The sequence below is a fragment of the Mus caroli genome, chromosome 11, assembly GCF_900094665.2.
Source record: "Mus caroli chromosome 11, CAROLI_EIJ_v1.1, whole genome shotgun sequence".
Lineage (NCBI taxonomy): Eukaryota > Metazoa > Chordata > Mammalia > Rodentia > Muridae > Mus > Mus caroli.
Genome location: NC_034580.1, coordinates 67,972,233 through 67,997,356, shown reverse-complemented (window position 1 = coordinate 67,997,356; position 25,124 = coordinate 67,972,233). Strand labels below are relative to the sequence as shown.

General features: G+C 47.4%; 2 protein-coding genes across 3 annotated transcripts in view; both read right to left on the bottom strand.

Annotated features, from left to right (window-relative positions):
• Trpv3 (transient receptor potential cation channel subfamily V member 3) overlaps positions 1–13,325 on the bottom strand; it is a 32,373-nt gene extending 19,048 nt beyond the window's left edge. The window contains exons 1-6 of one of the 2 annotated variants that reach the window (XM_021177524.1): positions 13,283–13,325; positions 11,177–11,316; positions 2,985–3,089; positions 2,791–2,877; positions 1,944–2,098; positions 1,119–1,295 (exon numbers count right to left, since the gene is read on the bottom strand). In XM_021177524.1, the coding sequence (XP_021033183.1) occupies positions 1,119–1,295; positions 1,944–2,098; positions 2,791–2,877; positions 2,985–3,089; positions 11,177–11,295 (643 nt within the window). In that variant the 5' untranslated portion in view covers positions 11,296–11,316; positions 13,283–13,325. The remainder of the gene's footprint in view (positions 1–1,118; positions 1,296–1,943; positions 2,099–2,790; positions 2,878–2,984; positions 3,090–11,176; positions 11,317–13,282) is intronic. The other variant, XM_021177525.1, reaches the window with a different exon arrangement.
• Positions 13,326–20,090: 6,765 nt separating this feature from the next.
• Positions 20,091–25,124, bottom strand: part of Trpv1 (transient receptor potential cation channel subfamily V member 1) — a 27,282-nt gene continuing 22,248 nt past the window's right edge. Inside the window, exon 16 of the mRNA XM_021176714.1 lies at positions 20,091–21,061. Coding sequence (XP_021032373.1) covers positions 20,889–21,061 — 173 coding nt within the window. The 3' untranslated portion in view covers positions 20,091–20,888. The remainder of the gene's footprint in view (positions 21,062–25,124) is intronic.

Genomic DNA, 25,124 nt, shown 5'->3' with positions numbered 1-25,124 from the left:
CAGTCCTGACTTCCTTTGGTGATGAACAGCAGCATGGAAGTGTAAGCCGAATAAACCCTTTCCTCCCCAACTTGCTTCTTGGTCATGATGTTTGTGTAGGAATAGAAACCCTGACTAAGACAGGCTGAGAACAGGATGTGGCTCACTTTCACTCTTTGTGCAGCCATCAGTCACAGCAATTCCTCCCTGAGGTTCCCGCCCCTCCTCCATAGTGCCATGACTTTCCCTTGTGAAAGTCTGTAGAGTTCAAATAATAAGTCAAGATTGCTTTCCCCATGAGGAGGGCTAAAGACCCCTATCTGAGCCCCTCCCCCTCCCAGAAAAGTTGAGGTGTTTACACCTCCTGGCATGTCAGCAAGACAGCTGATCATGAGCTGATCACTCCTGCTAACTGTGACAAGCTGTTTACTGACTCCAGAGACTCAGGGCATAGCCCGTTAACAGTTCATAGTGTGTTTCCTGGTCAGGGAAACAAGGCATTAAATTATATTCCCTGGCTCCACAAAACCAGACTGAAATGGGACCGCTTCTATCATTCATGACTGCAGGGCTGACTGCTGGCTTTGCTGGCCCCCTACCTAGCTCTCCAGCCTCATCTCCAGGCTTCTCCTTCCTTCTTTGTTCGCTTCTTTGTTTTGTGGTTCTTGAGAATCTAACAGTGTCTTGCACATGCTAGGGAAGCTCTCCCCAATTGAATAACATCCCCAGGTCGTGCCATCTTCCTAGTGTCAAATCCACCAAGCCCTGGCCCATCTTGGGGCTCTGACCCTGACCCTGCTCTGAATCCTTCCCATCAGGTAAGCTTTGGTCAAGCCCACCACTGTACAGTTGCTCACTCCAGTCACTTTCTGTCACATTACATCATCTTTACTTCTGTTCCTGGCACATTCCATATAGAGTCGCCTTTTTACGAGCATCAAGGTTTCCTGACTTGTTTGCCCACGCTCAGCATTATTTACAGGGAAAAGGAAGGCTAAGATGGGTGCCTGCCACATATTTGACTTCTCCGTAGCCAAAGTGCCTCTGTGAGGCAAGATGGACTGTATCTGTAGCCACACCCACCTTGGGAAATCCCAACCTCTTTCCCTTGCCCTTAGGTTGCCTCTGCCTTCAGGTACCTTCATAGGCCTCTTCCGTGTACTCAGCGTTGATGAACCTGTCCAGGATGTCGTTCTCCTCGGCAAAGGCAAGCAGAATCCGCACAATCTCTTTGGTGTTGGGATTGATGTTGAGCAAAGCCTTCATCAGGCAGGTCTTCCCAGTGTCTGAGGCTGTCAGCTTGTGCATGAGGAAGTCTGCAGACAGTCAAGGATAAAGGCAGGGGCAGGAAGGACAGACAGAACAGTGGAAGCTGCAGCCTCACACCTTGGAAACATGCCCTCTACCCTGCACTGGGGGCCCCCAATCCTGTACTACCAGATCCTCTTTTTTCCTCTCCCCAGTCCTCCAGCTCCCTTCCTGACTTGCTATTCAAGGCTCTCTACCATCTGGCAGAAAGACAATGTCACCTGAAGCCTAGCTGCCCATGTTGGTGCGTAAATCCCCATCATATCCCTCCTCGTGGTCTAAAAGTGCATCTTGGCACCTCACCATCAACCTTCTTCTCCCCTTGATCCCCCAACAGCTATGGACTCCCAAAGCCTTTAATTCCTGTCAATGCCCGAGGAACACCCCCATCCCCCCAGTCCCCAGGTCTGCTTCAGGGTCCCAACACTTTAGAACAACAACCCTTTCCTGATTTACTCCACACAGTAGCCAGACCACGCCCTCTTCCTGCCTAAACCCATCCGTGACTCCCCATGGTCCTCTAAGTCAAGCACAAGATTGCTATCCCAATATCCAAGGTGCCTCATGCTCCAGCCCCACAAGAGATAGAGCAGGGGCCAAGCCAACCCAATCACGGTCCCTGGGGCCTGCACTTTATGCCAGGGTCGGGCACTGACCAGGCACATCCAGGCCGCGGCGCCTCCTGCAGAGGTCCTGCAGATCCTGCAGGAGTTCCCGCAGCTCCCCAACGCAGCCCTCGGACACAGCCGCGAAGATGCGCTTCTTCAGTCGCTTCTTCTTCTGCCTCTGTTCTTCCTTGGCCAGGTTTGCGCTAAGACCAGAAGGCATTGTGAATTCATCCTGTGTTCACCTCCCACTCCAATCCTCTTCCTCTCCACCACCAGAGCTACTAGTTTCCGGGCCACTGCTCCAACTCCTATGCCTCCTACATCTTTGCCAATGACCATGCTTGTGTTCTGTGTTTGGTCAAGTTACCTTTCCAATCCATATGTAATCACATTGATCAGAATACACCTGCATACACATGGGGATGATCAAAAAGGATGTATGTCTATTGTAACCATTACTTTGAACTATGGAACTAGGGGAAGAGAACACTCCCTTTCATCTCCATATCTGAACATTTCCATCTATCCCTCCTGCCCCCACACTCCAAATAGACTATTACTATAATGCAGATGTGTCTCCTTTCACTTGTATGTGTTCTTGCAAAAATGTTCTGTGTAAATAGATTTTAAATGTACACAATTGTGTAGTTTATGCTGAAGTCCTTTTTCTTTTGTGTATTGTTTGAATGTTTTATAATGAACAGAAATAATTTTATAATTTTCTGATATTTCACTCTGCTCTACAAAATGTCACATGCCACAACCATGGCCTGGGACTCCAGGTGTTTGTCCCAACTCTCCAGAGATGATGGCTTCTTTTTCTTTCCTGTGCAGTCCACCCTGTGATGCCCACCCCTTCTGTGATTAGTGAGATAAGGGGAAGGGGCACACTTACCTCGGACTGTTCGGATTGGATGGGGTCTCTGTCACATCATCCTGAGGAGACTGGGGAGAGTCCATGTCATCACAGTTGCCAGAGAGGCTGGAGATGGAGAAGAGGAACAAGAGTAAGACAAATTTAGAAATGGACGGTGCTACTGTGCCACCACCAGGCCCAGCCATGTGTTCGGGCCAGCAGCCAGTACTCACCACTGCCGGATGTTGGAGTCCATCGGCTTGGAGAAGATGGGTGGAGAGGTCTTGGTGACCGTGGGGTTGGGCTCAAATCCTTCTATCTCCAGGAAGAAGTGTGCACTGAAGGGACACCCAACCAAGGCCATTAGAACTGGGGCAGGGCCTGTCTGCCTGTGTCCTGCAGCCTTGCCGCAGAGGACCCGCTCATACTGAGCCCTAGCCTTTGTGCCATCTGTCCTAGCCTAGCCCTCCAGGTTGGAGTAGACTCTGGGTTCTAGGCTGAGGCTAAATGGCTCTAGAAGTACTGTGTGGATGAGCCCACAAGGATCACTAGGCATGGCCCAGCACCTGAGGATCTGCAGGTGTCCCCAAGTATAGTCTTCCAAAGATGAAAACGTGGAGACAGAATCTGGGTTTCCCATCTCCATCCAGCTGTGCCTGGAATGTGAGCCTGAAGGCAGAGCCTTTTAGAGGGGGACTCACATCCACATAGGTCTTCCAGCAACTTAAGAGAAAGGGCCAGAGTCACCCCAGCTGCTCCTGTTGCCCATTAGCCCCTTTATCACAACAGGAAACGGACTAAGAAAGGGAGTCTAGGGCAGAGAGCTGGGGACCTAGGCTGGGGATCCTCCACCAGGCATGGTGGCATCTGCCCCAATCTCATAACTCAGAGGGTTGAGTCAGGAAAATCATAGGTTCGAGGCCAGCCTGTGCTACATAGCAGGAATATATATATCATGTGAGAATGGCTATCAAGATAACAAGCAACATCAAACGGTGTTAAGAAATGGGACAGACAAGGAGAGAGCACTCACATCCTCTGGCAAGTAATATAAAATAGCGCAGCCTCTGTGGGAATCAGTATGGAGGCTCCTCAAAACTTTTAAATTAGCACTTCCATATGATCCAGCTCTAAGATTTGTAGGTCTACAGCAAAAAGAATCCAAGCTAGCTCCCTACAAGGACACCTGCAGACACGTGTTCATTACATCACTATTCATAATAGCCGAGTTATAGAGTCAGCCAAGCTGATAACACAGATAAACAGATAAAATATGATATTTTAAAAGATGGTATTCTCAACATGGACATGTTCCCCCCTTTCTTTTTATCTTCCTAAAAAAGAGTCACAGGGTAAGGGGGTGGACCTGGGAGGACTGAGAGTGACCAGGGTGCGTTATGTGGAATTCCCAAAAAATCAACAAAAATACAATGTTAGAAAAAATAAAGTAAATAAAATGATGTCCTATTCAGCCATGAAGAATGGGATTCTGTATCATTTTTCAGGAAAATGTATGGAACTGGAGATGAGCCTGCTAAGTGAAATAAGCCAGACTTAGAAACACACAATATAGAAAAGGCACATTAAACTACAAGTGGAGATGCTAGGGATGCAGAAGGATAATAATAATAGCAGAAGGAATGAGAAAGAATAAGAAGGATTCTGGAGAGATGGCTTAGCAATTAAGAGCCTGGCTGCTCTTCCAGAGGACCCAGGTTCAATTCCCAGCACTCACATGGCTCACAACCATCTGTAACTCCAGTCCTAGGGGATTCTATACCCTCTCTCTTCTGGCTTCTATGGGCACTTTACACACAGAATGTATAGACTTACATGTAGGCAAAACACCCATATACATATTAAATCTATATTCACATATAAATAAATGTTCGAAATCTATTTTTTAAAAAATAGCAAGAGGGACAGAGCACAGGGTCCCCAATGAAGGAGCTAGAGAAAGTACCCAAGGAGCTAAAGGGGTTTGCAACCCCATAGGAAGAACAACAATATGAACTAACCAGTACCCCCAGAGCTCCCTGGAACTAAACCACCAACCAAAGAAAACACAGGTGGGACTCATAGCTCTAACTGCATATGTAGCAGAAGATGGCCTAGTCAGTCATCAATTGGAGAAGAGGACCTTGGTCCTGTGACAGTTCTATGCCCCAGTATAGGGGAATGCCAGGGCCCAGAAGCAAGAGTGGGTGGGTAGGTGAGCTGGGGGAGGGGGGAAGGGATAGGGGGGTTTTGGAGGGGAAACTAGAAAAGGTGATAATGTTTGAAATGTAAATAAAGAAAATATCTAATAAAAAAAAGAAAAGTAGCAAGAGGGGCTAATGTGATCAAAGTACATTATGTACATTGCATGAATGTCATAATGACACCCCTAACTTTGCAATGATATATACAAGCTAATAATAATAATAATAATAATTGAAAAACAATGAAAAAGAAAGGAGAGAGAGGGCTCAGAAAGCATCCCCAGTCAGTGGGGGGAAAGAGACAAGACCATGGCCAGCTTTCTCTTCAGGCTTCAATGGATTGGGAGACACATGCTACCTCAAGAAAAGCCAGACACTCTGCCCAAGGCCTGCCACACCCACAAATGGAGACACACATGACCTTGGACACCACTGTCACACACTGGGAGGTGAATCTTCCAATGGCATTAAGGTGAGGATCAGCTGATGGTGTACTCAGTTGTGGTACACCCAACCCTGCAGCTGCTGCAGCAAAGCTGCAGTTGGCCATGTGACCCACCCAGTAAGCTGCCTACCTGACTTCAGGCACAGGGCCCTCCTAAACACTTTGCTGCCTGAGTCTTTCCCAGGCCCAGAACAGAGGATGTTCCAAAGTGCAGTTCCACCCAGCTCAAGTTCAGAGAGAAGAGCAGCAGGCTGTGATCAGGGCCCCGGTCTACAGGCAAGGCATTTGAGGCTAAGGATGAGTAAGCCCCTTCCCCTAGAGCTGACTCCAGTTGGCCATAGAACCTGCTTCCCACTGCCCAGGCTAGTAACTGGCACAGTGATGCACACTGCTCTGCTCTCAGCTTAGTGCTCTGGACCTGCTTGCAGCCAAATCCACACAAGGGTTAGCTAAAAAGAGGCTATCCAATCAGGACAGTCAGGAAAATCCTGGTTGACTGGGAAGTCCCTCCCCTCACTTCAGTCACAGAAGCTTATCATGCATCTATAAAGAAGGGATAAATGGAGCAGAAGACACACTGGCCCTCCCCCTCCTGGCTTTTGACCATCAAGAGGAGCCTCCTTCCAGGCATGGTGGCTCACACTATGAAACGCTCAGGAAGCTGAGGCAGAAAGATTATTCAAGCTCCATCTGGGATACAGGTTAAGAATATGTCGAGGGAGTTGGAGGAAAGAGAAAGAGAGTAAGGCCAGAGGGAGGGAGGGAGGGAGGGAGGGAGGGGGAGATTGAGATTCTGGCCCTAGCTAAAAGCAAATATTTCAAATGAGATGAAAATATCAAAAGAGAGAAAACAAAGGGAGGAGAAAATCTTTGACTGGGACTCAAAACCTGGGTTCTGGTCTGTATCCACCTCCAGCTGGGCGTTCTCCATCTTTAGACCAGGAATCCTCAGATGGTGGGATACTGATTAGGCCAGATGATTCCCAGCTACTCCAAGATCATCCACTTATGGGCTGTCCAGCTAAAAGGGACATTGGAGGTCAGCCAGTCAGATGACCATACCCTGAACTACCACTGCCGTGCTCCACTCTGGCAGCCTGACTCAGAAGTCCCAAGCATGTCCACTAGCACTCAGCCACAAGACAGCCTGGTTGAGAATTGCTAAGATTTTCTCCACACGGATCTCCAAACCCATGCCCATAGGTTTTCTCCAAGAAAGTTTGGTCTGGTCTTCCCTTGAACCTAGTCTGCCTTTGAGGCTGCTTTACTCACAGGTACTTATCAAGTACCTACAGTGTGACAGGCAATAGTCCTGTAGCTATGATAAAGGCAGACTCCCTTCTTTTCCAGACCTGCTATTCCAGTGGGTTGATCAAAACTGGCTTCAAGAAGAGACTGATGCATAGCACTGATAGGCCAATTCATTCTTTGCTCTAGACAATACAGTGTCATGCAGCTATAAGTTCCCCAATGGCAGGCACTATGATGACATTTTCCTTGAATTTCCAGAATCAACCTTGATTCTCTACCAGTGGTCCTGAAACTCAAAAGACCCCATTGAATAGATATGGATGGATAGGTGCCTGTAGGGGCCCACAGAGACTGAATCGCCAACCTGACAGCCCACATGGGACTGATGTAGGCCCTCTACACATATGTAACAGTTGTGTAGTTTGGTCCTCCTGTGAGACTCCTAATAGCAAGAGCAGGAGCTGTCTCTGACTCTGTTGTCTGCCTTTGAGATGCTTTCCCCTTACTGGGCTGCCCCATCTAGCATCAATAGGAGAAGATATGCCTAGTCTTACTACAATTTTATATGCCAAGTCTGGTTGATATCCCTGGGAGGCCTCACCTTTTCTGAAAAGAAAAGGAAGAGTGGATGTGGGGGAGTGGAGGAGAAGAAGACTGGGAAGAGAGGAGGGAGGGGAAACTTCAGTCGGGATGTAAAGTAAATAAATACATGTATTAACTAAAATTAAAAAATAAAAAGGAAAGGATAGGAGATGAGTGAGAAGTACTCAAGTAGAAGGAATAATGACTGGTCAGACAGAAGGATAGATAAGCTAAGATGAATAGTGGGTAGATGATAAAATAGTAAAAGAATAGATAGATGGATGGATGGATGGATGGATAGATACATAATAAGCAATCAAGTAGATAAGGTGGAGAGATCTATGGATAAGACCAATACTCAGACAGATTAACACAGAATCCTCCCTGTGACTGGTTGTGCTCCCAACTACTGAAGCTCTCACCTTCTCCTACCCCCTCCTCAGTCTTAGACACAAAGCAGAAGTGGGCTCTTCTGCCACTCCTCCACCAGGTCCCATCTTCTCTTGGACTCCTCCAAGAGATCAAGAGAGGCTCCAAAAGTCACCTAATGCAAGTATTCAGCACCCAGGCCCAAAACTGAGGGCCCCAAGGAAGGGAGAAAGCATCATCTCACCGTGCAATGACCTGGCCGGTGCTGAGCCTCTGGATGGGTTCCTCATTGGCTCAGATGCTACTTCATTCCCTTGCCTGACCCCTCACTGACTCTGACTCATCCATTTACTCAAAACTAATCAGTTGTCCAGTATATGTAACTGGGAGGCTAAGAAGGGGACCATCACCCCTTCCAGAGACCCCCATCCTCAGAGATGGCAACCATGGTTGACACATTTGTCCCAGTGACCACTTAATCTCTTAAGGGAGAGACTGGGTTATAGGCATACAAGAACAATGAAGGCCCTTATCACTGAGAACAGGAATTGGGAGACTGTGTTGTGATACCTGTGGTAACTGGGATACCATATGTCATGGTTCTGGAAGAGCCCTGAAGCAGAAAGAAGAATGTGAAATGCCTCCTAGGATAGACAAGAAGTCTGTTATGGAAAAGGAAAACTTTGGACCCCAAAGGACAAGATGTGAAGAGAAGAGTGAGGACAACCTAGCTAGAGAAGGCCAAATGATTAGGCAAGGAACTAATGCAGGAGGCGGGTCCTGACCCACGCCTGCCCTACTTGACACTACACAACCACATCCCACCCACCATCATAAGCACATGGTAAGGCCTGGACCGTATGACATGCCTCCTGCCTCCTGCCTGCTGCAAATGTTCACTGTTTATTCCTTTGGTCTAGGCCAAAGGGTACAACCTGGGTGTGGTTAACTCAGGTGCACAGACAGCTTTACATCATTTCTCCACCACTTCTGTCACTGTGAAGAAACAAATACAAGACCAGGAAGCAACCTATGGCTAGATAGGAGCTTATCTACCATTTGTTTTGATCCAAAAAATGTCCAAGTCTCTAAACTCCCCAAGGCCAGCTCTCTGACCCTGTATGTCACCTTGCTTAGCTAAGGCCCAATAAGGAGGCCAATGTGGCAACTATTCAAGGAATGATATGATGGCTCAGGAAAGCCCCCAGGTCCAAAGATCCCTCCCCTCTGTAGACCTGTAGACCTCCTGGAAAATCCTGTAAATCCTCCCATCAGTTCACAGCCCCCTGGTGACTGGCATTGTACTCTGTCTTCACATATAATTTATTCTTTATTTTCTTTCTTCTCTTTAGAACCAAGTCTTATACTCAGTTCTGAGGGAAAGGCTCAAACCTTCACATGAGGACCCTCAAAAAGACATTGGGACCACCATTTCAGGAGACAAAGTCACACCTCATACTATTGGCTGGGGTACACAATCATTTGGCCAATAACTCTGAACCTGAAACAAGTTCATGAACAGACATGGGCATCAAAACAAAAACAAAATCAAACAAACAAACAAACAAACAAACAAATAAAAACAGTTCAGCTGGGCCTGATATGGATGAACTTGGGTTTGCTGTTGTTCTTGCTGTTGTTGTTGTTGTTGTTGTTCCTTTGGTGGTGGTAGTGGTGTGTCTTCTTTCTTTCTTTTTAAATTTTTTTGAGAGCCTATCCACATCCTTTCTCTATTCCCAAATCTCTCCTGAGAGTGAAAAGGAAGGAGATCCAGAAAAGTGGACCACATTGGCTTGGATGGGCCCATGAAGCTCTAGGCTTCCCCCACTCCCACGCTACCTGTCTCACCTCTACTGCCTCCCAGATTTCTCTCCCGAACTCCAAGGTGGGAGCTCTGTTTAAGTGTCCTCTGGGCATCTCTTAATTGATACTTCATACCTGAACTTGGCTCGTTGCTCCTGTCCTTGCTTCTCCTTTGATGGGCTTATGACTGAGGTGACCCACCTTCCTTCTGAGCTACTGCCCTAGAAGGGTGGATCTCCTAGCTCTTCCTTCTCTATTCTTACCCCAAGGAGATCCTGTGACTAACTCCACTCTCATCCATCTTTTCCTGAATTTCTGACCACCCAGGCTCAGACCTCACCTGCCTCCCAACAGCTTCCTCAGGGTCTCCCTGTCTGCACATCCTCCTAATGCATTGTTCACACGGGTCATTCAGAGCAACATTTCCAAATTTCCTATCTCCCTATGTCCTTATTCTCCAAGAAATCACCTATGATGCCGCCCTCACCTGAGGATCATCAGGGCAAAAGAGGCAAGGTAAATGAGCCATCCTAGACCAGGAGCCACCCTGACCCAGGGAAAGCATGCTGAACAAGCCTCTTGGTCTAGCTTGGCCGAACTGAAAGGTATCCAATCAACTGAAGAATGCAAGATCAGCCATGGAGATCTAGAAGGCTGTTCTCTGTCCCAGCATCCTCCATATCCTCAACTTGAAAGTGAGACAAAACCACTCCAGCCCTGCCCAGCTCCCAGGAGCTCCACACAATCAAAAACACACACTGAGCACTGACCACCCTGACTGTGCTCACCACATTGTCAGCATAATGGCAATTAACTGTGTCTTTTAAGTCGATGTCATTAGTAGTGTCCTCATATACAGGTGCAGCTCGACACAACTATAGTCATCTCAGTCGTAACCTCCATTTTCCCTCCAGTTGACCAGGCCATGTATCTTAAGCCCTACAAAACACACAGCCATTGAAATAGCTGAAACTGAGTGTGGTGCTACACACCTGCAATCCCAGCACTCAGAAAGTAAAGGATCCAAAGTTCAAGACTTTCTGGCTCTATATCAAGTACCAAACCAGCCTGAGAAAAATAGCAAGACCCTATCTCAAAAGAAAAAAAAAAAAAAAACTCAGCCAAAAGTATTATGTGCCCCCGCTTGTTAATTGACAGTGGCCACGAGACAAACCAGGCATATTCTGGTTAGCTATGATCCTCTTTATCCAGTTTAGCCCAAAACATCTACCTCCTTCCTTGGGTGCCAGGAGCCTCCTGTTTTGCTACCTCCCAAAACACGCTTTGTTCTGTAAGTTTTGTAAATATAAGTTCTACTTTGCACAATATTGAATCCATCTCACAGTGCCTTCTGCCTTCCCAGGCTTTCCCAATACATCCCATTACACAGACTTGATCCCACAGTATATTGAAAGCCACTTGTGTGAGAGAGAAAAACATGCCCACCTGAGGATCCTGACTACCTAGAATGGCACCCACCTTTTACTCCTGTTCTCAAGAATGGCTTCAGCAACTCTTATCCCTCCAAGAGTCTTCCTGAATGTTCTTGCTTCGGTGCCCCCAACTCCTCCATGGAGACCCTCTTCCTATACCGGTCATCAAGACCTCAGCAAAGGCACCTGGATATGCAGTGCTGTCCCTCCAATTATACCCAGCCTGTTACCAGGCCATGCCAAATAACAGAGTCTTGAATCTGTGTGAAGCAAGGAATCCCTGGAGGATGCCTCCAGTGTCCCATACTGTACAACACTCAGGCCCAAGCCTTCAGTCTTACCTCTTCTTGGTAGGGGTGAGATCTGCTGGCCTCTTCTCTGTCAGTACAACAGGGTTCCCGCCAGGTGCCGTGGTTCTTTTGCCCATGAGGGGCACCATCTCCTTGGAGTGGGCATTCATTGCTGGAACCTAAAGCATATGCTGAGGTTGAGGGGCAGAGGTAACTTCTGGTGGCTTCAGACTCTCATGGGATATCATCCAACTCCTGCTTATACCTTTCCAAGAGAGAGCTCACTCCCTATCTTTCCAGGCTGCCAGCCTTTCTTGGGAACAGGCAAACTGTCCCTACAGTTTCCATAGTCCCAGCTTCCAAAGCACCAGGAGAGCCCAGCATAGCACCCAGAAAAGGACCACCCTGCCTCTAACTGCCCATCACCATCTCCTGCCATATTACTCTCTAGACAGACTTCTAAGACTTTGCTTTCTCAATGTCCCACCTAAGACTTTGTATTCAGATCTATTTGTCAAGGTCACAGAACCTTTAACTTTAACACTTAACAGGACATCAATGTCACCTCCTTTGCTCTAGATGCTGCTCTGAATAACACAGCTGGGGGTTTTGGATTTCTCAGCATCTGCTGGTAGTCTCTGCAGCTCACTCACTTCCCTTCTCTTGTTCTTCCCCCACAAGCTAAGCACAGCCAAACCATGTCACCCTGGTAGACACCCTCTTACCTAGAAGAAATAGAATCCCTTACCCTAGGATATAGAAGACCAACCCTTCAGTTCAAACATGCTTTACTAATGGTCAGTATGGGCTGAGTTAGAAAAAAGTATTGATAAACCTTCCAAAGAGACTAGGAAATGGATCTCAAAGGATGGTTTACAGACTGGGATGAAGCAGAAATGCCATCTGGGTTAGGGGCACCGCCTGCACAATGACCAGGGCTCAAAACAATTCAATGAGGTGAAGCTGGAGACCCTATATGAATTCATGGAGAGCCCTGGCAGCGAAGGGCTTGGCAGCAGGCTGAGCCACACTGTGAAGCCCTCAAGCAGAACTTGGAAGCTGAGACTAATGTCAGGGAAGCAGGGAGCAGGGAAAGGTTCTGGGTTACATAGGCAACAGAGCCTGAAGGAGAACAGGCCATGGGGACAAGAGAGACCGGTGACCTGGGGGAAGCTGTCATGAAGAGCATGGTGAGAGGGAAGAGTCTGCGAACCTTGAAGGATGGACATAGAAAGGCAGTGTGGACAAGAAGAGGTAATTCTGAAGTCAGGGGACCAACCTTAATGCAAGCCACCTCAGATAGCTTACTTAGCTATAGAAGTAACTTTTCAGCCCCTGCCTACATCTATCGCAGCCAAAGCCAGATAGGTATTTATGTTGCCTCTGCCCAAAGCAATCAGTGGACCTATGGGGCTAAAAAGACTTTGCTGAGTCAAGAGCAGAAGTAGACAGAGGTGTTCCTCATCCTCCCTCATCCTCTGGTTTCTCTCCTGAGAAATAGCTTGAGTGGTCGGTCCCCTGACACCAGTTGCTCCATCCTTCTTGTGCTAGGGCCATGAGTGTGGGCTACTCTGAACAGCTCGGGTGAGCGGGGGTCAGGGCAGTCTGGACTCAGGCTCCAGCAGCTATAATTAGCTCCTGAGTCACCCTATATGCTTTGCTTTGCATCCTCACCTGCTGGACTCTCTCCCTGCCCTGCGATCCAGCTCCTTCACCCGAGAAATACCATGTCACACCTGCCAAGGCTCTGACACTGATTGAAACGGCCTGTCCTAGGGACGCAGACCAGGCAGGGGCCAGAAGGAGACCTCCATAGCTGCTGTCTCAGTACCCCTGAGTGCCTGGGCGTGGTCACTCTTCAGCGCTGGGATAGCTGCTCCCGTCTTAAACACCCATCACACTCCAGCCATGGAGGTTCACATCCACACCTAAGCTAGCTGAAAGAGATGCGAGCTTTCTCTTCCTGAGATTCCCAGAAAGTTCCTGGGCCTGTCAGAACCTGCATTATCTCCTCTGCCTGTTGTCCAAAGGAACCCCAGCTCTCCCCACACCTTCCTAGGACCCATGGGCAAAGGGCAGACATGGTCCAGAGGATTCCAGGCCCATACTCTAGTCTTTCTGGGGGACACTAGCTTTCTCTGGGTGACAAGGATTTACCTGACAGGTTCCAGATGGTGGTGGCAGTCCTTGATTTGAGATCACCGCATGTCTGGGGCCCAAAACCCACCGTCGGGAAGGTGGCTGAGGTGGCCAGAGGCTCTCATCGTAGGCACAGAGATAGCTGACAGCTGGAATGAGGCATCAGAGGCAAAACTGGCTGGGCCACCTGCCCTCGGCATCAGGCAGGCCACACCCACCACCCACGTGTCCTGCGTGAGTCACCTCCACACCCACAGAGCAGCCTCACCCCATAGGAGAAAAGGCAGGAAAGGTGCTTGTTGTGGCACAAAGCTATAGATCTAGTCCCAGCCCTTCCCTCATACATTTGATCCTCAAAGGGTATTAATAGCATCAGTCTCCTCACTTGGGAAATGGGACCCATTACAGAGAACTTACTGATCAAGGCTGTCATGCAGAGACAAGATGGAGGTATAGATGCTTCATACGTAATTAAGACTACAACCAAAGTCTATCCTGGTGGCCAGCTGTAAGACTTGACCTCCATCTTTCAAAACTAGTTCTTGGGACCAAATCCCTCAGAAACAGAGGAAGTCCAATGTTTCTCAACAGATATCATGTATCATGGGTATTTGTGTGTGACAACCTTGCCACTTCCTGCCTCTGTGATCTTCGGCAAGTCATTTGCCCCAAGCCTGGGTTTCCTCACCTGTCAATCATACGAACCTGTATTGGAAGGTAGAGCATAAATGAGGGTGCAACTGAGGAGAGATAGAACAAGGCCTAGAGTGAATTCATTAACCTGTGACAAGCGGGTGTTACTGTCACAATATTTACCCAGCAATAGTTTGTGCCACTGTTCTTCGAGGCCAGAGCACTACAGGAAAACTCTGTGCCCTCCCTACATGCCCAAATGGCTTCTGGGAAAGGGGTGGAGCATAACTTGACTCAGGAACTGCACATCTTCCGCAGGGAAGATGTGTAGGCAAGGCACAACAGGTTTAGAATGGAAGTCCCTGCTCCGTGACAGTGCTGTTGGCTGATACAGCAGGGACTTTCCCGACTGTTCCCAGGAGGCAGGATCCCAGATCCCTGATCACTACAACCTGCTAGGCCTGGGGAGGAGGAATGAGGCAGGGTCAGCTTCTAGCCCATGAGAGAGAAAGACCTGTGTCAGGACAGGGCAGAGTAGCTTCAGGTGTGGCTTCGGGAGGACACACACCTGCAAATTGATCCATGGAAACCTGCAGTTGTGCTCATGATTCCTCGTCACTGTTCCAGAAACACCACCATCAAAGCCCTACCTTCAATTAAATGTGGCCTCTCTCTTCCTCACCTGCCCGGGCCTGACTCAGCCTTGGCCCAGGTTTGCTTCTGGTGTCTCAGCATCTTGGACATGAGGCTATTCCCTTCTGATGTCTCAGCATCCTGGGCATGAGGCCATTCCCGGCTCTCTGTTGAAACTTTCCTTGCTTTCACACTTTTCTATGGAGACTAACTTAAAAGCTCCTTGATCTCTCTCATCCAAAAGCATTCTCTGTAACATCAGGGACTAGGGGAAGCCCCTCTACTCTAAGGGTATGACCTCATGGAAACCCAGTGTAGCACCAAACACTGGTCCACGATTCAGTGTCATGGAATCCAGCCATCGTGAGACACGATACATAGGAGGCCACCGCAAGACAGCAGTGAACCTGAGAGTGTTATCTCTGCCTTCAAAACTTACGGACCAACCAGAAGACCAACTCCAGCAGGGATCATCCCATCACAGGTGACAAGGGACAACTGAGGTGAAAGGGGTTCATCTAAAGGGAAAATGGAGATTCAAATCAGAGGGAGCATGTGGGCTAGAAGTGGAAGAAAGGAGGCTTCAACCGCAGTGTCAAAGACACCTGAGACCCCAGCTCATTTCAAGGCCTAGGGCAATGTGTGAACTCAACAAAGTGATCAGACATGGGACTCAGATGCAGTCCACTGAGTGACCCCAGGCTGCTGGCTCAACCCTGACCTCTTAGTAACCCAGAGTTGGGCTGGCCACTGGCCAGTCAGTGACTGTCACCACTATAATCTAACAGGGGACTGACCCAGCTGAACCAGTGGTACACGCTGAAGGCAGTGCTTCTGGCTACCTACAGGGAATCAAGCTTGTCTTTGTGAGCTCTCTATCTTGAAACTTGGATCCACACAGCACAACCACAGGCCTATGACACCGGAAGTCCCGTGTCCTTCCTTCTACCTCATTCTCCAGTCCTTGCAAACCCAGCATTGCTTGCCTGGTCCTGTCTGCCGTGTTGATTACCTGTAGGGTTCATTCAACTGTCCTCCACTACCAGGTTCCCAGTTCCTGAAGCAGCCCTGAGATGTACCATGCTCACTTTTCTTCAGCAACCTGAACTCTCCTTCCATATTGGGAAGAACATACAAGGAAGAGACCTTTCAGAAATGGCTATCTATGTGTGGAAGAGGAGACTGGGCCAGAGACTGGGGTGGGATGCAGGCAAGGAAAGAGAAAAGGAAGATTCTCTTTATTTCTGCCCCAGTCTGCTTTCCAGATGCCTGAACATCAGGCAACCTCTAGGTGTCTGCCATGATACCCATGTGTGCCTCATCCTGCTAGCTGAGGTCAGAGCAGAAGGCCTAGACAGCAGTCTGTCTGCAAAAGCCTTCCTCTGTCTGATGCCCAACACCAACAGAGGGTTCCCAGGAGGCTGTGAGCAAACCTGCCCAACTCTCTGCACCCTCTAGACTCACAGACACCAGTCTAGGTAACCAACCCAAGGATTCCATCTCTCCAGGGAGGATAAACAGGAGTCAGGAGGGAGTGGGGGCACAGAAGTAAGAGGACAGATTCCTGCACAAATTCCGGAAAACACTTAGTGCTGTGAGCTGGAGCAGGAAGTGAGGCAGAATTTCATCTCCCACCTCATCTGTACTTGGGGCTAAGAGCTGAGAGGCTGCCTCCTTGGGGATGCTGTGTGTGATGAGCCAGAATCTCAGTGGGGGATGGGGGGGGGGGAGTTGATGCTGTTGGGGAGGGGTCAGGGAATTCAATTCATGGGAAATCTGTACTTCTGCTCAATTTTGCTGTGAACCTAAAACTGCTCTAAAAGTAGTTTATTAATTTAGGGTTGGGCTCAGTGATACAATGCTTGGCTAGATGAGATGCTAGATTCCAATCCTCAGGATAGGCTAAAAAGTAGGAGAAGGGAACAGAGGAATAAAGGAAGGAGGGGTGGAGAGGATGAAGAGGAGAAGAAAGAGAGGAAGGAGAAAACTGGAAACCGCTGAGCTAAAGTTACACTGGCAAAAAGTATTCTAACTTAAAAAGAAAAGAAAGATGCAGACATGACCTTTAAAAATAAAAGTCACTGAGGCACCAGGATAGGTTGACACCCAGTGGGGACCTCCTCTTCTAAGAGAGGGGGACACAAGAGGGGGGCCTATAATTAGAATGTAAAGTGAATGAATAAATAAATAGAAAAAAGAGAAAAAGTCACACAAAAGTTTTGTTTGTTTGTTTTACTTTCAACATTTCATCTGTTTCAAAATATTATTACAGTCAAAACAGTAGAATCAATGGCATATAATAAGCTATGCACACACATACACTCGTCAAGTTATGGGGAACAAAGCTTATTTTGGTAGGTAGTGTTAACAAAAATTAAAATTGCATACGTTAGTAACATATCTCAGTTTAGTACAAGTCTGACACGTTTTCTTGCTTTCTTGTGTTCTGCTAAATCACCATACCTGAACTGTTTTTAAATACTCAAATTTAATTTTATTCCTTTGCCTATATTCTGATTCCAAACAAAACTCTACATGAGCATCTCCAATATCCGGTCTATTTCATCACCATTGTCATCCAAATATGGATTTCAGTCCCTGATAAATCTGCTGCATGTTCTTCATAATCTGAAAAAAAAATCTTCCCTTTCAGTTAATTCTTGATATTCACCTTGGTCTTCAGCCACTGGACTGATCTACCTCAGGGATCCAGAGCAAGACCCCTCTAGCTCCAGGGGAAGAGGTGTCCACTCCTAGAACAAAGTTCCAAAGGGTTCCACCCAGTTCTCAAGATAAAATCCCATAGCCAGCAGTGGCTGAGCCCAAATGATGTGGCTCGGGCACCTAAGGTCTAAACTGTCTGCGGACGCTTTTGCATTATATCCATCAAGTCATTCTAACTATCCTGAATCCCATGGGGATGGGTGTGAGGGGTTTCCCACGCATCAGAATGTGTTCAAGATTTTCTGAATCATCTCCTAGAGCAGCTTGGGAAATTTAACCTAGAGACCAAACAGCTTGAAGAAACCCTGACTGGGTTACAACAATAGATGCCTTGCAAGAACTGTAAGACTGACTATCAACAGGCCAGTCTTTCCCAGTTTTCTCTCATAGGAGAGCTTGTCCGTGTATCAGACTGGCAACCTTCTTCCACCAAGTGCTGCCTCAAAGATGTGGGCATGAATGAAGTGAGGCTCAAGCTGCAGAGGGGATGGACCAAGTCAATCCACTATGTTCGTGCGGCTTCCGGGACACCCTCCATATCAGAGGAACCGGAAGACAGGTTTCAAGAGCAGATTTTCTTCAGATTGGTCTGTAGTAATTGCTGTCTGCCCCACACACAGGGTCAAATGAAAAAGAAATCGGTAGTCATCTAAGGATCACACAATGTTTTCAGAGCTGAGCTACAAGGAAAACAAGCAGCCCAGGGCCCACAGCAGGTAGCGAAAACCTGGCAGGGCTCCCTTCAGACAGAACTGGCCTACATGTTCCAGGCCTGACTCAGCAGTAAAGATGGGTTTAAAGTCAGACGACCTGGGGTCAAACCCGGGTCACACTCTTTGCTGGCTGTGTAACTCGCTGTCCCAGCCTTGATTCTCTCATTTATAACGTCGGGCTAATAACAGCTTCCTCGTGAGCTGTTAGGAAGCTTAAAGGCTAATGCATATCAAGCCCTTCCATAAACACTCCAAGCATCCTGGGGGGCAGGCAGTCTGTATTCCTCCTCACTCACCTGCCCTGTGGGCTGTGCACACCTCGCTTCACCTACGGGCACCTCAGGGGCCTTGGCTCCTCCACTAGGCCTTACATGTGGAGTAGGCATATTGCTGAAGAACATGGAAGAGGGTCTTGGTACTCCCTCTAAAGAGTAGAATGTCCCCGATGGGCTCCTAAATTTAAGCAGTTGGTCCCCATCTAGTGACACTTTTTTAGGGGATTAAAGATCTCTCTGGGCATGGTGCCTAGCTTGTAGAGGCAGAAACTCCCACACTTTAACTGGTAGACACTGACGGCCTGGAGTCTGGCCCCAGAAAGTTATCTTACCTGACACAGACTTGTAGAACCTGACTCCCCGGTGATCCAGGAGCCCTTACGCTAAATAGTCAGCCTCAAGAAAGACCACTGAGCCTTCAAGATGGCTCAGCACATAAAGTCTTCTGTCTCCAAGTCTGAAGGCCTGAGTTTGAGCCCCAGGACCCACAAGGCAGAACAGAACTGACTCTCATAAGTCCTCTGACCTTCACACTTATGCTGTGGTTAGTAAATAAATAAGTTACAGTAGGAAGAAAAAAGAAAGAAGACAACAGATGCTAGAAAACTTACTACTTAACAAAATAATGAGCTAACCTCATTATCCTTTTCAGATATGGACCCAAACAAATAGCACTCAAATACGACCAGGTAACTATCTTCCTTCTAACTGTTAAAGAGAAAAACAAACTCTCATTCCCTCAATAGAGTGATATCTCTCTCTCTCTCTCTCTCTCTCTCTCTCTCTCTCTCTCTCTCTCTCTCTCTTAGAATTTACTCACTGTTAGTTGGGCAGTGGTAGTATACACCTTTAATCCCAGCATTTAGGAAGCAGGTGGATCTCTGTGCATTCGAGACCAGCCTAATCTTCATAGTGAGTTCCAGGACAGCCAGGGTTACATAGTGAGACCCTGTCTAAAAATCTCTTGGACACTGAGACACCAACCAGGCAGCATACTTGAGCTGGTATGAGGCCCCTGACACATATACAGCAGAGGACTGCCTGGTCGGCCTGGGCCTCAGTGAGAGAAGATGCACCTAACCCTTGAGAGACTTGAGGCCCCAGAGAGTGGGGAAATCAGGAGGGGTGAGGTGTGGGGGCATCCTCTTGGAAATAGACAGAGATGAAAAATGGGATGAGGAACTGTCTGAGGGCAGATAGGGTCTGGGGGGGTGGAGATAATGACTGGACTGTAAAAAAAAAAATAAGATTAAAGATAATTTAAAAAATAAAATAATAATAATAAATAATAGGCTCACTGTCTCCATCTCACATTTTATCCTCTTTAATAAATCTTTGTGTCTGCTCTGCTCTGATAAATACTTTTACCCCTTCTCCCTTGACTCATCACAACTGTTCACTGAACAACACAGCTGTCAAATTGGGTCCAATAAGCAGCAGGCCTCTGTGGCTTCTGCTTCAAGCTCCTGCCTTGAGTCTCTGCCTTGGCTTCCCTTGATGATGAACTGTAACCTGTAAGATTAAGAAAACCCTTTCCTCCCCAAGGTACTTTTGAAATAAATGTTTTAACACACACACACACAGAGAGAGAGAGAGAGAGAGAGAGAGAGAGAGAGAGAGAGAGAGAGAGAGAGATACAAACAGACTGAACAGAGAAACACCTAGCAACACTAGCCCAATTACTATTGCCAAGTCCATACTTGTTATAAAGCGTATTTGCAGACACATNAGATTAAGAAAACCCTTTCCTCCCCAAGGTACTTTTAGAGAGACAGAAAGAGAGACAGAGAGAGACAAGAGAGAGAGAGAGAGAGAGAGAGAGAGAGAGAGAGAGAGAGAGAGAGAGGTACAAACAGACTGAACAGAGAAACACCTAGCAACACTAGCCCAATTACTATTGCCAAGTCCATACTTGTTATAAAGCGTATTTGCAGACACATATATAGTTTATTATATTAGTTACAAGACTAACAGCAGTAGGTACATTTAGCACTGCACAGAGTGGGGCAAAATTATGATTACAACAAATGAAAGATCATTGAAATTTTTCTGCATGTCCTTTGAGTGTGGCTCTATATTTTTATTTAAACAGCAATGAAGCTACTGTTTTGGGGGGAGGACAGATATTTTACATTGAAGGGGAAAGTCACATCTGGAGCAACCTGATTCTGATGGAATTGATAGTGAGACTGGTGAACCCCAGCGCACCCCCACTTTCTCTGCATTTGCCAAATGGCAAAACCCTCCAAAACCTCCCAGGTAAGATAGTCAGCAGAGTGTAGGGAAGAAATGGCCCAGCATTTCATATCAAAGCAAGTAGTTAAAGGTTGTCTGCTTGGACTCCATTTCTTCATAGTCCCAACCATCCAAAAGTCAAATAAAACCAGATCTGCCATCCATTCTGTTTAATAAAGCCAGTAAAGAGTTGAAAGCCACATGTTTGAAGATCATGGTTAGATTCACAGCTCGCTTCCCACATACCTCCCACCTTCCCACAGCAAGCCCAGCGAAGTCCCAGGGACATGCCTAGGCAGGCAGAGTGCAGCCAGCCAACATCAACCCTGCTCTGTTGCTCCCTGAGCAGATCCTTCCCCCACGGGAGCAATGGGCCACAAAGACCCAGCATCAGCCCTTGTATGGTGTCCCTCATTTCTCCCCTGGGGCCATGGAATCCTTGAAGACCTCAGCATCCTCTGGCTTAAGGGATCCCGTATAATGCTTCAGCTGAACTTCTTCCGGCTGGGTGCTATGCCTATCTCGAGTGCTTGCGTCCCTCAGAAGGGGAACCAGGGCAAAGTTCTTCCAGTTTCTCCCTGAAACTGAAAGGCAGCATGGCATTACTACCTTGGATGCAACAAAACAAGCACGGATTGCTCTCGGGCCTCACACCTTCAGGTAAAAGGAGACCTGGGCAATCAAAGAAGTTTCTCTGTACAGCAAACAGAGACCATGACTGAAAATCACAAGTGGATACAAAGCAGAGATCCATGGGTGATGGAGAGCCCAGCCCCACTGAATCCATTATCAACACACCTACAGCTAAAGCTCAGGGAACATTTGGAAGAGGGGGCTATGATGGTTTGCATAGGAATGGCCCCCATAGCACTATTAGGAGGTGTGGCCTTGTTGGAGGAACTGTGTCACTGTGGAGGTGGGCTTTGAGGTCATACATGTTCAAGCTACACCCAGTGTGGCATGCAGTCCCCTTTCTGCTGCAGAAGGATCAAGATATAGAACTTGGCTAGATCATGGCTCCTTCAACACCATGTCTGCCTGCATGTTGCCAGGCTTCCCGCCATGATGATAATGGATTGAACCTCTGAAACTGTAAGCCAGCCATAAATTAAACGTTTTCTTTTCTAAGAGTTGTCTTGGTCATGTTGTCTCTTCATAGCAATAAAACCCTTACTAAGACAGAAGTAAAGACTGTAAGAGCCAGAGGACCAGGAAGTCTGCTATGAGACTGTCTCCTAGAAATGACTGCCTAAATAAGACCCAAACAACAATAGACAGGTTAATGCAGAGCAGGAAACCTCACAGAGTCTCACCACTAGACAAAGAACTACAGGCAACTAATGACTGATGAGAGGGAGAATTAGCCTCTCCCATCAACAAGAATCCTAACTGGTTAGCCAGTACAACGTAGTTAGCTTTGAAATCAAAAGCAGACTCAGCAAATTATACTTGTGTGTATGTGTATGTGTATGTGTATGTGTATGTGTATGTGTAAATGTATATGTAAATGTATGAATGAAAAAGAAAAGTTAGAGGAAGGGACATGGGTAGAAGTTGGGAAGAGGAAAATAAAGTTACTATATTTTCATTTCAAAACCTATCTTTTAAAAAAAGATCTTAGCCAGGTGTAGTGGCTTACACCTTTACTCCCAGCACTCAAGAAGCTAAGACAGATGGATCTCTGTGAGTTCAAAGCTACCCTGGTCTACATGGTAAGTTCCAGGACAGCCAGGGCTACATAGTGAGACCCTGTCTGGAATAAAAATAAATAAATCTCCAAGCTCTTAGATCCATGAACTTTCCTCTTCTTTGACAGTTGAGCTCATTCACCCAGTTTACACTTCCTTTCTCCCCCAGGCCCTGGTAAACCTGATAACTCATGAAGTTACTCTATCTCACACCCGCTTCAGGCTTCATTGCCTCTCTGCCCAAATGGGAGGGTAAAGAGATTTCTACAACACAACTCCACATTGGGCAGTCCTAAAGTGATGAACAGCAGCCAAAAAAAAAAAAAAAAAAAAAAAAAAAAAAAAAATCAAGACTTAGAGTCAAGGCCCCACCAGGGCATAGAAGAAAATGCCAAGGGAGACATGGTGACACTGGGCTTCAAATAAGAACTTTGGCATGACCTAAAGTTCCAGGGAGCTCTTAAGGAAGAATCAGTTACCCCTGCCTGTTGAAATCTGGACTAATTGGCTGGGAAATAGAGACACCCAGTTTGGGAACTGTTGACCTAGCCAGTTCCAGGGTCTCCAGAGGTAGCTGAGGTTCCCATCACCATCCATCATATTCTAATACCAAGTGTTAGGCCAGAGGGTTTGGGACAAAGGCAAGATGGCCTGGGCCAAGAGGTCCCCACCCTTCTCTTCTGATCAGGAGGAGCCTTTGCTTTCAAAGCCCACACAAAATGCTGGACAAAGCCAGCTCCTAGTTCAGGATTCTCAAACTGACCACTGGTTCTAAGACCCACCTACAGGGCCCTAATATCACAAAATAAGTTTATAATATAACCTTATTTGTACCCCACCATCACATTGAAGATCTACCCACTCCCCTTTAGGAAGCCTTGCCTCAGCCCAGCCTTGTGATTCCACTGATCCCCTCCTGTGAGGTCAGTGAACCTGCCTGAGAGCTACCCACAACGAACTTGCTGTTTTACTATAGGTTCAGCTCAGTTTGACTTGTTATACCAGTGGAGAAGACATTCACTGAAGCTCCCCACACACTTCCTAGTCCTTCCAGTTCCCACCTTCCTTCCCTGGCCTTTCTCCCCTGAATTCTCCCACATCTTCCTAGCGCAGGCATCTTGGTGAAAAGGGGTCCCCGTTATCTGGCTATCATCACTAGAGTTTCTACTGTTACAAAAGTGAGAAAGCAAGTAGTGAATGTGTAAAGTCTAATGCGGCACTCCCTCACTTCTGTTCCAAATGGCTGCTCTAACTGGACAGCAGCTCACTGAGAGGTACAGGGTAGAGAGCCATAAGGTCCTCGTACTCACAGATGAGCTCCAGGGAAAGCAGAAATGTTAAACACTCAGGGCTGTCTCCTCAGCAGAGCACATAAATACCTGTTTTCCACCCAGAAGGCTGGGCTGGGTGTTGGTAGCAGCCTTGGTGACCTGTGCTATCAGTAGAGTCAGGCCGCACCCAGACTCCCCAAACTATTATGTTTATCCCAGATTCTTCCTCCACGGGCCTTTATCTTGAGCATTGTTTCTAGGTCAACAGAACCCATCCGTGAGGGAGCTGTCACATGTATTTTATAGCCTGGTGACCTCTAGGTTGGCAGATCCTCCGCTATGCACTTAATCTATAAAACCCATTCTCATGGGAGAGGCCACGTGTTAGTCACACCTTTAGCTTTGTTGTGATAACTGTCACCAGGAAACTGCACACCCCCCCCCATGATCCTGCACTTAAATACATCTAAAATAAACTCCCCATTGTCAGACTCACCCAACAAAGGCTAACTAAGTAGGAGGATCACGGTAAGCCACTCAGATCACCCACAACACCGGCTTTGAGTAGATCTGAGAGTGTTAGCACACCTAACAAATTGAAGGAAAGATAGTGAGCAAGGGTGATAAGGTGACCAGGGAGTCTTTCTAATTGCAGTCCTAGGAAAGTCACAGAACTGCAGGGGACCTGAGTGAGATTAACAAAGCCTCAGATCAGGGAACTGATATCCAAAAGTGAGCCTATTTTTTTTTCTGTACTAGAGATGGACTCACATGCTAAATAAGTGCTCAACCACCACTGAGCTACAGCGCCAGCCCCTGAGTGAGCCTTTGATGAAATAGATTTCCATATCCAATTGTAACAGACTATCTTGGACTGGACTGTCATGCTTGTGACAACCATAGCTGAGCAAAATTCCATTCAGCAGATGTGTTTAGGCCTGAACACATGTGACAGATGTGAGCTACTATAAACCCTAAGAGGCACGGCGTTCACAAGAGGAGCACTATGAACACCCTATCTCTCTGCTTAAGAGACAACCTTACCTACTACTGTACAGTCAGCAGCCATCCTATAGAGCATGGAATTTCCCCTAAGCTAAAGAGAAAGCAGCTATCCTAGCAGCTGACATAGCTAGAATCAGTAGAACAGAGCATAGGAGAACATTGGGAGACTGGTTGGTTTGAGGGTTGGGTGGTTACCCACAAGTCCTTGGATGAGATTTAGACATTGCTTGCTGATGGTGAGAGTACAGGAGGCTTAGCAGAGATGCCTGCGGTGGGGTTGGAAGTGAGGTGGACACACTTAAGCTTGAGTGCAAGAAGGGAGCATGGACAGAATGCAGAGACACCCTTACACTCACTTCCACATGTACACGCTTACGGTGATTCCTTAATAACTGAAGTATCTTTGAGGGAAGATAACCAAATCCAGGTTCCACAGTATCTTATCCACAATGCCCAGCACACAATCTGAAAACACTGGGCCTAAAAGGGAAACCACGGCAATGTGGTCCTCTATCATAAAAAAAGAGGAGTTAAGAGACATGAATGCCGAGAAAAGCACCGGGGTAGCTAAGGCGCAGGGTCGGCTGAGACTCGCCAGCTACCCACAACACCCGCCACAGGATCTTAAGACTTCTGGTGAGTGGAACACAGCTTCTGCTCCAATCCAATTGCGCGCGGGACCT